This window comes from Glycine max, chromosome 19, assembly GCF_000004515.6.
Source record: "Glycine max cultivar Williams 82 chromosome 19, Glycine_max_v4.0, whole genome shotgun sequence".
Lineage (NCBI taxonomy): Eukaryota > Viridiplantae > Streptophyta > Magnoliopsida > Fabales > Fabaceae > Glycine > Glycine max.
In genome coordinates this window covers 36,354,103-36,369,609 of record NC_038255.2, presented here as the reverse complement: position 1 = coordinate 36,369,609, position 15,507 = coordinate 36,354,103, and the positions used below count along the sequence as shown (strand labels likewise).

Below are 15,507 nucleotides of genomic sequence, written 5' to 3'. Positions count from 1 at the left end.
CAATTTGAAGGCTTTTCATGGGGAGTGATTGCACTAGTACATATGTATGACAATTTGAATATTGCATCCAAGCATATCATAAAACATCTTGTAGGATATATCACTCTCTTGCAGGTAATTATAATGATTTTTATCATTGTTATTTGTTTTAAACTTTATATGTATTATTGATTAGAATTGTTATTTGTATTTTTTAATATGTGCAGTCTTGGATCTACGAGTATTTCCTTACAATTGAGTCCATTATTGCTTATGAGGATTCCATGAGAGGAAACCACATGCTTCTCACTAGAAGTATGGGAAGGTATTATCAGTGACGACCTATGGTAAGTGCTTGGATAAACTGACACCAAATGTTGTTTGTTGGATACCTTATGGTGATCATCATGCTTTCAAAGAATTTGAGCTCATTTCACTATTTTCTGGATATATCATATGAGGTTCATCTATTGTTAGACACCAACCAGAGAGGGTATTACGACAATTTAGTTATGTTCAGTCTATTCCTCCACTTCCTACTGGTTGGAGAGTTTTGTAGTTTTCCTGGTCAGTGTGCAATTGGCTACATGAAGTGGTTTTATAGGATATCTCACCTATTCATGAGTCTGCCACAACTTGGGGAGCCTCTTAAACATCCACCCATGGTGCATGATGATACATATATTATACCAAATCCACCTGTGTTGCCCGTTCACTCAACAACTATGCCGCAATTATTACACCTACAGTTGTTGATGTAGACATGGCTTGACATGCAGTGGTATAATATACTTACAATTCGACTAATATAATTTTTTTCTTATATGCTTCCAATATTAATTATTGACATTGTTGTCAATGTCGTAGGTCATTTTCCAAAAGATAACAGAAAGCTTGGAACACATGATCAACATGAGGATGATCACTATTGGAACTAATGCATACACTATGACTCAACATTGTCTAATATTAACTAGGGATGTCACCGAGTAAGGAAATGTTTATGTTTGCTCAAGACGAAGGAGGGATACATAGGACAAAGATGGTGGTGGACAAGTAAGATGATATAGTTGGGATTGATTGAGTACTGTAGGATATTTGTATATAATATGACTGAACATTGTTTAATATTTTTATTATTTGACTGACTTTGTATATGACTATGGTTAACATTTTCATTTATTTGCTATTTGACTATTATGTTCAATCGAAAACAAAAATTGTGTTCATTATGTAAATATGATTGGAAAGTGTTACATGCATTATCCATGTTGTCACAACTATGCAAGTTACAAACATTGTCCAAAAATAACAAAATGTTCAATCTTCTCCTAAATCAACATATTGTGTGGTCAACCTCATGTAATTAGTATACTGGTGCATTCAACTAATATAAAGAGTATGTCATTGTTTTGCTTGATAATGACAACGTGTTGACCATAACAAAGCTGTTGGCAGCATGGGACAACCATCTTTGAGAAATACCTATTACAAAGACAAATACACATTCAAATGTTCATAACACATGTTATAATAAAAAAATTTAACAAATAGGATGGTCATTGTTATACCTGAACAAAATGATTGACATACATATGACCAATACATATAATGTGGTGAATAGAACTATCTCTTGGTGGTTGGCTTCTAAGAGGGAAAAACGTCATGCTTTGTTAGAGAGAAAAAGAAACAAGGATGACGTTATACCTTGATGCAATCACATAACCCATATCACTAATATTCATCCACTTATCCATGGTTACCTGCACGTAACAATTTTAATTAATATTATCAAAAAAATATTTATATATGAATACGTAACAAAAAACTTATATACCATGGATAATCCATCAACAAGTAGCGACTGCTCTAAATCCTCATATTTGTTTATGCCATCAAGCAGGTATATATACTCATCAGGCCATTGTCCAAGTTCTTTCAGCAAATGATTACGAACCAAAGACCATGAATCTTCATCCATACCTAATAAGGCAACAATTACACGATATCCACAATTATCATAAGCTTTGACATCGACAATGTTTTCAATGAAATCCTGAATGCATGAATGAAATTGATTCAACATTGGCATCTTTCTCTTCAGTTTTGTTTGTTTAGATGATGATGCAGAACGTTTCAGTGTGGATGAGCCATTTTGCACCAAATATAATGCATCCACATACTCCTAGTAAGACGGATCACGCTTCGTTGATCTTTGTTGTTTGATCATCTATTTCTTTTGAGCACCTTTTGTTTTGACATTTTCAGAAGGAGCACACATCCAATTTAGATTAGGGTAGACAATTTCCCGAAGTTTACTCTTTAGAATCACTTTGACACATATATCAAGCTCTTCAAACCACTTGGAAATGGCTTCCATCTCTTCCGTTATGCAAAATTCGGGCTCAGATAAACCCAGGCCTGAAAAACTTAGCCTCCAACAAAACATATGGACTGTGTCAAGTGGTATGCTACTAACAACATATCTAGCTAGCTCACATGCACATGAAAGACCATGAGTAGTTCTCATAATACATCCACAACGAGAATTGTTAATGCTAGCATAATTCACTCGCTCAAACTCAACAACAATATGGTTTAACGCATACCTTGATACCATGTCAATTAGTCTCTTATACAAGGCAACTTTAAAAACATATCCGACCACATGTGTGCTTGTCTCAAAAGATGCCTTAATTTCAGTGTGTTGCAGAGTGATCATGTTGTTCATGGCTTCCCAAACACTACATAGGTCTCCAAGGCTATTCTGCAATAGTTTCTTTAAGGCCAATGTGTAGACTCAACCCTGCATTTGAAAAACACAAACAATTATTTTTATCCATTAATGTGTTCTTATTAAAACCAATATACATTTACAGTTTTCATACCTATTAGTTGTTGTGTTTCCTAAATGCATCACCCTATTCGTCCATGCTTTAACAAACCTTTGTCTGTGGGGAATCAACCATGTTTATTTCACATAGTCAACAAACATTGACCATGATGAACAAACAATTTCAAACTTCACAAGGCAATCATCGTACTCTATCTCAGTAGGACAATCCACCAGACTCCCCCATGCTTCCATCACATAATCCTATGCATTTTTTTTACCACAAGGGTTTTACATTTTGCCTTCACATTCTTATCAATGTGAAATCACAACAGGTTAGTTGCTTCACATATTAAGTTCACCATCCAGCCTTCACCTCCCAACATTGGTTTTGCTTGCAGCTTAAAAGGACAAACATTTTCTATGTTAGTCACCGTTTGTACTAAATCTTTCTTGTGTGCTCTATATTTTTCACTCATCTCACAACCAATTAAAAGAAATGATGTCTTTTCTCTCATTCGTGTTGATGTGTCTGACCTCATTATCGTAGTCACAAAATCAATATCATACGCAACAGTATACATGTTTAGTCTTCTTGGGACATTTATTTACTTACTTTAACAAAATACAAAATCATATAAATACCTGAGAATTATTAAAGACATAAGAACAATCAATATTTTTAAACACACCAAGTTCCTCTCCATTATCTTCATTCATATTAATTTCTTCAGACATTATGCTTTTAGATATCCACTAATCTTCGTTCATCTTAACAAAACATTAATAAAAAAATTTCAATGACAAACTAACAACAACTAATGAAATTTCATAGGTATAGCCTATACAGATTAACATATAATAAGTCATACCTCTATATACATATAATAATAATTTATCTCTTAATAAAATATATGAATTGTTATCACTTATAATTAATTCTAATTATGTATAAATAAATCTATTTTTTTAAAAAAACTTCAATGTTGAAATTTATTTTAAAATCTTCTACGCTAGACAAAAACATTTATATAGATATATCAATAAATATTTTTTTTAACATATACTATTACACAATTTTATTATTTTTTTGACTACATACAACACCCACCACGACGACAATCATGAACTCAATGTGAACTGCGAACGAACCATTGCAACAATACACTTTGATGAAACCAACCGCAACACGAAAGGAGGAGTTCAGCCAACAAAAAAACGCAACTAAATGGTGTAAGAAAACAAAGAAGGAAGGAATGAAGAAGTATAATGGGTGTAGGAGAAATGTGAATGGTGCAGTAAGAAAATCCCAAGTTCCATATATTTTGTAGGGCTTTACTATTCCCACCCGGTTTTGCTAAGTTCACCCCAACTTTTCTCATTTTTTTTAAAAAAATACACTTAACAAAATATGTTTTCATCACATATCTTGATAAAATCTTGTCAAAATACGCAACAAAAATATTTTTTCTATGAAGTTGGACAAAATATGTTGAAATACACAGTGATAATATGTTTCCTCTATATATGCAATTGAAATATATTTTCATTGTGTATTTCGATAAGAATTTAACAAATTTTGATAAATTTTGTTTTTAAATCTCTTTAATAGGATGTAAAAGTCAATATGATGTCAATGTTACTTATGTTAACGCATTGTTACTTGATAACATGAATTAAAACAAAAAAAATTACAATAACTAAAATTAAAATAAAAAATATTTAAAGGACTAAAATCAAAATCTTCATATTTTACAAGGGCCAAAAGATTATTTAATCCAATTTAAAATTATAAGAATACAAAACTAAATTTTTAAAATCCCTCCCATTTACTTCCCTCTATTAAAATCCCTCTCTCCTCCCCTTTTTTGAACCAAACAGTCCATTAGGGATCAAATTCGGTTGAATAATTTTTTTTTCCAGAGGGATCAGATCGTATTCTCTTGCAGGGAAAAAAAGGTTTTTGGAAAACATTTTGCACAGTAAAAATTGTAAGGTGCCATGCCAAATGCTTAACATAACACATAGGCACCTTACGCTAAATTAAGCAGAGCTCTAATAACAAAGAGACTCGTGCATACCAATTTTCCAGACACTAACTTGAGTCTTTTACCTTTTTTATTTTCTCGTGATGTTTAGGGGAAAAGGGGCATTGGTACTTAACGTAAACGCATACACCATGGCACATATGGTATGTTGCAATTTGCAAATCACACACTGCAAAGGAAAAATAAAATATTGGCATAACTTGGATAACAAGACTTTCCGGTAAACTATGGGTGATCTTATTTCACTAATAAAATATTGGCATAGCTTGGAAAACACCACTTCTTGGTAGCTGTATACCATGTGATCTCATCCCACTAATAAAATATTGGCATAGTTTAGAAAACAAGACTTCCTGTTAATTGTATACCTCGTGATCTCACTAATATTTTTTCTTACCAAGAAAAAAATAATGCAAAGTAAGTTGCCATCATCTATACCAGCATTGTTTAGTTACACTGACTCTAATTTAGAGTTTCAACCTTCGTTCCCTTCATAAAATATAGTTTGAGCTATATCGGTGTTTATGTGACTAGTGATTGATATCACAATGCAAAAATTCCAATGGAAGTAATGTGGTTGGCTATCTCCACAATTTGTAAAAACGAAGTATAGTTGGTATAACAGAAGCATAACAAGTTTAAGAGCAAACTAAATGCATGTTTGGGTATCCATTGTAAATGGATGTAGGTGACAAAATGAAATTTGCAAAAGCATCCCCAACCTTCCTCTTGCGTTCAGTTTGTAGCGGACCATTGGGTTTGATCTCAGAATTCATGCACAGCAAGTAGGATTGGAAACCAAACATGCTCCAAGTGTCTAACACTAATATGCAGATTTTTTTTATCCATAGGAATTGAAGACAATATCAAGGAGTTTACAACACTCGCACACCGTGCTCAACAACTGAGCTAGACCCCCTTGGTACTAATATGTAGTTTATAGCAAAAGAAAAAATGCATGTTGGAACTGTCAAAAAGAAATAGAGAGAAGATAATAATAAGAGATATGGATGATTTATTTATTATTTATCACATGCACTAAGATTCCCATAAAAATACAGATACACAAGGCAAAATTTGTCCTCACTTCTCATTGGCTATTATACCTTTACAAGGAATACTAACAACACTTTCTCTAATATATTCTTTCTAATTCACTCTACTAAAGTTTAAAATTTATTAGAAACTACAAAATCACGAATAAGGATCATTAAATAAGTAGTGATGTCCATAAATTATTGTAATTTCCAATAAACTTTAACTAATAATGAAGAGTGCGTTAAAAAAAAGTACACTGGAGTGTGTTACTAGCATTTCTCATACCTATAATAATACAAAGTTTGGGGCTTCAAGAATCTGCAAGTTCTATAAGTTGATTGACCACATTTGGATCTGCAAGGGTACTTGTATCTCCAAGTTCATCCAGCTGCCGAGACGCAATTTTTCTCAGAATTCTTCGCATTATCTTTCCACTCCTTGTTTTTGGAAGGCCAGGTGCCCAATGAATTTTATCAGGTGCTGCAAAGGCTCCTATCTGAAATGTTAAAGAAAAGAACATGAAAATTAATTTATAACTAAAGTTAGGAAACAAAGAACAATAGATCAACAAAGTAATCATCCTGAGAGTTTATCAAGGCACAGTAGTTCCTTGTTGTCGGCTTTGAAGTTTGAAGTACAGACCTGCTTTCGAACTATGAGTACAAGGTCCTTCCGCAGTTCTTCACTGTAAGGAACACCATCCACAACTGTAACAAATGCATAGATGCCCTGTCCTTTGACCTACAGTAGTAATGGTAGTTGATTCAGATACAGGTAGCAATCCTTTAGGGATGCTAGTAATAGTAGTTGATCCAAATACAGGCAGCAAACTTTTAGCAATGTTATACAGAAACTGTACTTAATTTCTTTCATACAATAACACATACTTATGACTCTCACGTAGAAAGAATATTATACAGTCATACCTCATGCTCCACACCAACCACAGCAGCCTCTGCACATTGCGGATGTGAAACTAAAGCTGATTCCACTTCTGCCGTGCCAATTCGATGCCCACTGCATATGATAGCAACTACATCAGACTAGAACATCAAATAGAATAGAACTGCATGGAAGATATTCATGTTTAAATGCTTACATATATAAAGAATAAAGCAAGAACTTATAAGATTGAGGAATTATCAGAAAAAGCTTTAGAAATTTAAAGAATACCTAACATTGATGACATCGTCAACTCTTCCAATGAGCCAATGGTATCCATCTTTATCCCTGAAACAAAGTTAAATGAGTATATTATAATTATCCCACACACACAGTTTCATGTTCTGGTATTTCCTGTATTAGGTAAAACTACAGATACTTAATTCCCAAAGGTTAAACACAAATGCAAAGATTATTATATAAGAATCCTGGAAACTGGCAAATATGAGCATCTATGTTAGGGATGAGGGTGGAGGTCAGTCTGTGACTGTACCAAAGCCATGGCTGGTTTACAGCAGAAAGAATAGAAAGTAAGTAGTTAGGGGTCATAACTGATTTATAGTAAATCAGTTATGACAGCTCAGCATTAGGAGTTTATATAAATAAGGCTTGACCCTTGATGAAAGGGCAGCTTGGCTCATTTGTAATTGTGACAAGGACTTGCCTTGTGTAAGAGAGGAGTGCCTCTCTTGTAACGGAATTCTGTTATAGAGTGATCAATACATGTTCATTCTCTATTTCCCTATTCCGTGTCTTGTGCTATTCTCTTTACTCTGTGGTGAGTGTGTAAGGGTGAGAGAGTATAGAAGATTCCTAACAATCTAATGTTAGTAAAATACTAACCTGCTGCAACCATCACCACTGAAATAGTATCCGGCAAATGGCTTGAAATATGTTGTTTCATATCTTTCATGATCACCATACAGAGTTCTGAATGCCCCAGGCCATGATTTCTTCACACACAAATATCCATTGCACTCCCCTTCTATTTCAACACCTTTCTCATCCAGTATGACAGGCTACAGTTACAAATTAATTAGTCAGTGATGAAGGCAAAGTGAAATAGTGACATAGAGGTAAAACAAATATTAAATTATAAAATGAACATATAAGGTCAGCATAAAAACCTGAACTCCAAAGAAAGGGAAAGTTGCAGAACCAGGTTTCTGGGGCCAAGCACCTGGTAGTGGAGTTATCTGCAAGCAAAAAACAAAAAAGAAATTGAACCAAAGACAGAAATGCACAAACATGATAATCTTCTCTCCCTCATATGTGTGTGCATGTGGTGATGAGATTGAGCCTATACTACTATACAAAATCTAACTCTCCATTACCACTTGAGTTGTGCACATGTGGTACACAAGTACACAACAGATTAAATGTGACTAATGGAATGAACCTATCTAACATGTTCAGTGTTAGCCATTAGAACCAAACCAAATTTAATACAGATAATCATTGGAAGCTACAATACCATGAAGCCACCTGTTTCTGTTTGCCACCAAGTGTCAGAGATAGGGCACCTTGAATCTCCAACTACATTGTAAAACCACCTCCATGCACTTGGATTTATGGGCTCACCTACACTTCCTAGGACTCGTAAAGATTTCCTTGAGTAGCGAGTAACAAACTGCACAAATTACAATGATTTGAATGAAAAATAATTTAATTAAGAATGAATGGAACTCTACACCCTTGCATCAGACAGTTCCCTTGTTCTATCACTCCATTCAGATATTCCAGTTGGAACTTTATTCAAAATGTCAATATAAAGTACAAGTTATATTCCTATATGATGTGCAAAAATATCAATTTTACATGAGGATGCATCTAAGCTTCTTTTGGTTAAAGATTTATAATAAATTATCAGAATAATTAATGGCCTATTTGGTTTGAGAAAACGTTTTTTGTTTCCATTTCCTGTTTTCATGAATAAATACAAAAAATATCATATTGTTTTTATTTGTTTTTGTTCTAAAAGATTTGTATAGGAGATGATGTAAACAAGATGTTCTCAATACAATAACAGCTCGCTTCTTTGAAAATTGGAGCAATATTAAATTTCTCCAACCTTCAAACTGAGACTAATTTGTGATATGATTATGACCAGAGGAAAGACAAAGGAGATTAGGCATGCTGGGTTGTGTGTGTACGCAGAAGCATTTATTCATAGTCAAATGATTTTTCAGAGATACTAACACATGTTATAGACGTATCTTACCGCATCACCATCACGCATGAGAGACCGCACCAATGTCGGAGCAGTGTAGAATATTGTCACCTTATATTTGTCAACAATGTCCCAACATCTCCCAGCATCAGGATAATTAGGAGCCTGCATTCATCTTGATATCAGATTTGAAGTGAGGTATTTCTTAGCAATTCCTTGACTCTCACAAGTTTCTATATATGAACTCAATGAGCCAATATTATGATCTTGCTGGAAATCACGGTACTTTTATTTATAAACCATGTACATATACTTTTGTTAAAATATGTAGCCAAGACACTTTGTGTATCTCGAAAGCTCAGTATGAGGGAATCAAAATAACCATGTATGTAACCACATCCTAGACAACCAACTGATCAGGCATTTAATAATTGGCCTCCAATTCTTAATGAGGGCCTTTTAACAGTTAATTTTGTTTTTGTCCGTTCAGTAAATATTCTGTGAGCTCAAAAAATATCTCAAAGCACTATATATTTACTTGTATAACACATTCTTTATTTTTATTTTTTAGAATTCATAACCAACAACAAGCAATAACCAAAGCATTTTTCCTACTAGGTGGGGTTGGCTACATAATCAAACAATGTCGTTGAGCTTAATCTAATACCAAGTCTTTACAGTAGCAATTTGATCCAGTCTTTTATATTGGTTTCTCAGTTTTTCTTGATCTTCCTATACTACTAAAGTGCTAATGCGCTAACCTCCATCTGTTCGACTGGGCTTCAACCATTCTTCTTCTCAAATGGTCAAATCATCTTTTAGAATCTCTAAAATGTAGAAATATGAATTTACAGTTGAATTTGTCTTTTTGGTTCCACTAACAACATGTCAATTGGATTCATTTTCACTAGCTCTTCCATGCATTATGCATATAAATGATTATCACCATGTTTCAAGTTGAAATTTATTACCCCTTCATACACAATAACAGATGCACCATTGAGCATGGGTCCATAAGTGACATAGCTGTGCCCAGTAATCCAACCACAATCAGCTGTACACCTGTAATCAGGGTATAAAAGAGTTAAATAATAGTGAACCAGTTTTCATCAAGATCATGTCAAAGATAAAAAGATAGAAGATAAACTTTCAAGCATACCAGTAGATGTCAGACGGCTTGTAGTCAAATGCATACTTAAATGTTGTTGCAGTGTACACCATGTAACCACCAGTTGTATGGAGGACACCCTTTTAGAAACATTTATATTAGAAAAGCAGCAGCCTCAAATAAAGAAAGGAAGAAAAAGGTAACATGAATCAAAGTACAGCAGTAACAGCACACAAATACCTTAGGTTTTCCTGTGCTCCCACTTGTATAGAGTAGAAAAAGTGGATCCTCTGCATCAACCCACTCCAACGGACAAGTAGTTGGATATTGAGGAATGACATCCTACAAAAAACAGTAACATGGTAGCAAAAAACAGGTTTAAAGAAGTGCGGAATTTTATCATAATTATAGGTAACCATGAACATTGAAAACATATTTAATACCACTAACAGATTCAAGATTCACAGCAAACCTTATCATCAGACACGAACAAATCTGTTTGAAATAACTGAACTGAACTACTGAAGAAATTCAGACTGAAACAATTGTGTAACTAATTCTTATTCATGGCACGTAGACATTTTGCACAGAGTACAGAAAATAGAATTAATGATTCTACACTTAGCTTAACCATGTGAGGGTATATATTGTATGCAATGGGGTGAAAACATTTATATACCAACCTGCCACCATATATCACGCCCTTCCTTCCATTTGGTATCTACCCTCTTCATTGCCAATGGGTTTTCATAAACTAGGCATTTATCTGTTTAGACAGGGAAAAGAAGCAAAACAATAAGATCAGAGAAGATAATAAGGGAACACAATGAATTAGAGACTAAATTGGATGTAGCATATACATCTTCACAAACACCAAAGGTAATACTATTGCTCAGTTCAGTTGCAAATGTCTGTTACATAGTGAAACAGGTCAAATGGGATGGACAACACTGATAAGTACCATAGATAATGTGCAGAAAAAGATATAAGTGAACTGTTTTTGTATTGGGTCTGACCCAAATGAACTCAGATCCTGTGTTTAGAGAGTTGCATACAATAAAGAAGAAAATCCCTAGGCAATTTGAGAGGCTCAGACTCTCCCAAGTTCTAACCAAAATCCCTATCCCCTCTCTCCACTCCTAACTTCCTGTTTATATACCTTTCCTCCCTGCATGCTCCTGCGCCTTATTCTCTCATACTACAGACTGCCAGCATGGTAGTTAGTTAGTTATGGAGTATATTCACCCCTTCCATCTCTCCTCCCAGGGCCTGATCCAATGTGCTGACCCTTTTACCCATTTTCTCATATACCTAAGTAATTTTGGGCCTCGGGATCTCATCCACAGCCATCAAGGGAGAAGTTTTATAGCATCCCAGCCTACTCCATTAGCCAATATCAATATTAGTGAAGTCAGTTTGGATTAATGATTGTAAAAGAAATTAAAAATTGTCACTGATTTCTAAGTGCTAGATTTTCATCTTATGACATTTTCAAACTATAAAAAAAAACTTAATGATGTAGAGGAAAGCCTACTCCAAAAAGCCAGGCTGCTAAGAGGGGAGAGCATCTACTTTAATTATTATTTGTGTCTGAAGCCCAGCTGATATGGGACTTTCTCCTATGTCACATACTTAATATCTCACAAAATATAAGAAAAATGCAAGAGACATGAACAACAGCCATAAGGCTATTAAGGTTAGTGACAAACTAAAAAAAAAGGTAAAGTATGTTTTTGGTCCCTCTAAAATATTGCAAATTCCGTTTTAGTCCTCCAAAAATTTTATATCCAATTTCCGTTCCTCTAATTTGGAAATACTTCACTTTTGGTGCCTAAGGTGGTCATAATTAACATTTGATGGCTGTTATAAACTGCCAGAAAATACAGTTTAGGACCAAAAATGGAGTATTTCCAACTAAGGGGGACAAAAATAGGATAAAATTTTAGAGGACTAAAACCGAATTTTAAAAAAATAAAAGGGACCAAAAACATACTTTACCCAAAAGTAAAGTCAAAAAACAGTACTCATTTTATTTGAAGAGTTTGACCTATCTAGTATCTACATGCTAGTAAGCTTCAATTTGTCAACAGTCATAAACTTTGTAGCGGTACATGATAGTTGCTATATTTATTTAAGAGATTATATCACTCAAACTTTAAACAAATCAATGGTATTCCTACCTATAGAGACCCCATTTTGGGCTGAATCATTGATTGCAGCATCAACAATATCTTTTAGATAGATAGGCTTAGGGCCCCTTTTAACAGCATTGCAAGTAATAACAACTTTTGGTTTACAATCAATGATTCTCTGGGAAAGAGCTTCTGCAGAAAAACCAGCAAATACAACCTAAACAAATAAAAATAAAAAAAGAACTATCAGTGTTAACTCAAGAGGCAAGTGAAACATGTCAAGCAATTAGGTAATTTTGACATGACTAAACAAGAAATGGTGGCAAGGAAAATATTTTTAGGTTCTTGAGTGATACCGAATGAACAGCACCAATCCGGGCGCAAGCAAGCATTGCGATGGGAAGCTCCATAAGCATGGGCAAATAAATAATTACGGCATCTCCCTTCTTCACACCAATATCTTTAAGGTAGTTTGCAAGCTGCAACAAGAAAAAAATTCAATCATTCTGCCAATCTCCATTGTGTTTTCGCTCGTGAAAAACAAAACATATTAGCGCACCCGAACTTGAGAAACTTCATATTGAGTATCCTCTTTGTATTGCATGCAGACAGAGAGGAAAGTCAGAAACTCACCTGGCAAACTTGTTGTAGAAGTTCAGTGTATGTCAAAGTACCATCCAAACCAGGCTCATTGCCTTCCCAGTAAATGGCAACCTTGTCACCAAGTCCAGCTTCAACATTTCTATCCAAGCAATTATAACAGATGTTGGTGATGCCACCCTTGAACCACTGAAGCAATGCAACAACAAATGAACACACACACACAAGGTCAACCTCACTCAGTCTCTAAACAAACACTATCAGAAGGAAAACAAAAACAAGATCCAAATGGGACAGTGGAAACAAATCAATTACCTCAATCTTTATATTCCCTTTCCTCACATCAAAATTTTCATCACACACTTTATCACCCCATCTCTGTTTCCAATAGAACTCTGAGGCAATCTCAGACCAGAATCCAGCAGGATCCTCAATGGATCTATTATACATCTTCAGATACTGATAGATCACAATCATACACAAACACATAACTAAAAGACAAAAAAATAATTATTTTTTTTTTTACAGAATCTTGTACAAACACTGAAGCCCCTTTCTCTTCATATGTTAAGAAGCCAAAATCATTGAACCCCAGAAAACATTCATGAAGCTGCAATCAAATTCAAAATTTTAACACCGATCAATGTAAATACTCTGAAACCTGTTCTGGGGACTGAACATTGGCTTGGCTAGCAAAGTCCTCACTTGGAAGAACGAAATCATCCTCTTCAGTGGCGAGAGATTCACCAAGTATCACAGCATTCAAGTGTGAAATGTGACCCGCACCTGATGGAAGAAGCTTCATTGATTCCACATGGCGCAGGAAATTGTTGGTTCTGAGATTAGAAGCCATAGTAATGGAGCTTTTCCTCTTCCTTCTCCTTTTGCAGTTCCAAAACAGAGAGGCAGAAGAACGAGGCTTATTCAGAATTGGATGGAACGTAATTGGGTGAAGAGAGTCACAGGGTGTTCCACCCAGGTGAACAGAGACTGGGTTATGGGACAGAGGAATCATCTTGACATAGTTGTAAATGTGTGTATAAAAATTTAATTAATAAAACAAATCCTGAGGAGCCGCATAATAGGAAAGAAAATAATGTTTTCTTCTAACACTAAGTGAACTAAATTTAACGTGATTGAAAAAAATAATCATTAAAATTAATCCAATGAATATTAGTAATTGTTATTCATAAAGTTAGTAAACATTTCACACTAAATTAGTGATTAAATAAAAATTACTCGTATTATTTTTTATTTTCTAACCTAATTCCATGGGATCGGAAAGCTAAAAATCTTAATTAAGATAATTATACGAAAATGATGGTTAAAACCATAGGACTATAATAAAACAAAAATAAATAAGTAAAATTTGTCTTTTCTTCCAAAATGCAACTAGTCATAGTCTTTATTGGAAAAATTTTGCACTCCACTTTTTTTAGGTGAAGGACTTTTTGTTAGGGTCAACATTCATTGTGATTCAAAAACTAAAACCGATAATAACAATACCAATTTGTTATGATCCCAAATGGTCAGAGAGGCGGCACAGAGACTGTGCACATGAGGTTAACTTTTTTAAGAAAATGAACCAAAAGATAACGGCAATTGCTGGCAATGAAAAAGTTTTCAATTCAAAGGAAAGAAAAGAAATAGAGACTAACTTTAATGAACTCAATTTCCACAAAAGACTGCAGAAATGTTGCAAGGCAATATGAGGTGGGTGAGAGAGACTAATCAGTGAGGACAGATCGAAGCTGTTGGCAGGGTTTGGAATTCACCTCTCAAATCAAATGATTGGGTTAAATAGGTCTCTTCATGACAACATGGTGCTTTCAATGATTGGTTTTTGTTATATAGGAATCAAAGATAGATGATACTAGGAGGCTTATAATATTTACGCATTTTATTCAATTGAGTTAGACCTCTTTAGTACTTTAATGATTAGTTTGTGGTGCGAATTTTGATTGGATTGTGGTAGCAGAAGCACCTTGCCGGCTTGCCGGTTTTGTTGCCTGGTTTGGCCATTTCTTGCAAGTTACAAAGCATAGTGTCATCCCCGGTTTCTCTCCTGTGGTTATCTATGGTATTTCAGCCCCAATGAACTAGCAAATTTTGCCTTTTCTTCTGTATTGCACAGTTAATTTCAGTGTCATTTTTCGAGGATTATCAACATTAAACTCTTATTCATGATGAATGCTGGAATGACACTTGGCATGTAAAATAGGAAGTTGATAAATTTGAAACGAGCTTGTCCGTGAGAATCGCAAATTTGTTTCAAGATATTCTAAAATTTCAGTTATCATGTTTATGTATTTTTTTTAAAAGTGAATTACACTCTTGAAAATTTGATGAAGTTACACATTTTTATTTTTAATCCTTGCACTAACTTATATATATATATATATATATATATATATATATATATATATATATATATATATATATATATATATATATATATATATATATATTATAAAATGACATTTTACCTCAATCACAATTTATTATATATTTATGATTTTTACAATAATTTATGATGAAATGATAATATAAAATTGTTTCACACCATTAATCCATGACCATTAAACTCTAAACATTGCACTAATATCTTTTATATATTATTTTTTTTTTTAAAAAAAAAACTTATGAATTCTCTAAGC

The 15,507-nt window shown here is 34.0% G+C and overlaps 1 protein-coding gene across 1 annotated transcript; it reads right to left on the bottom strand.

Moving 5' to 3' along the window:
• Positions 1-5,858: 5,858 nt before the first annotated feature.
• Positions 5,859-13,912, bottom strand: LOC100808939 (acetyl-coenzyme A synthetase, chloroplastic/glyoxysomal). Its single transcript, XM_003553274.5, has 17 exons — positions 13,512-13,912; positions 13,166-13,309; positions 12,884-13,039; positions 12,607-12,729; positions 12,299-12,467; positions 10,802-10,884; positions 10,359-10,460; positions 10,170-10,258; positions 9,982-10,072; positions 9,062-9,175; positions 8,315-8,470; positions 7,968-8,036; positions 7,684-7,859; positions 7,072-7,128; positions 6,825-6,915; positions 6,541-6,639; positions 5,859-6,394 (listed from the first exon to the last, which is right to left on the bottom strand). The coding sequence occupies exons 1-17, from the start codon at positions 13,863-13,865 to the stop codon at positions 6,209-6,211; spliced, it is 2,259 nt and encodes a 752-aa protein (XP_003553322.1). The 5' UTR covers positions 13,866-13,912; the 3' UTR covers positions 5,859-6,208.
• Positions 13,913-15,507: the final 1,595 nt, after the last annotated feature.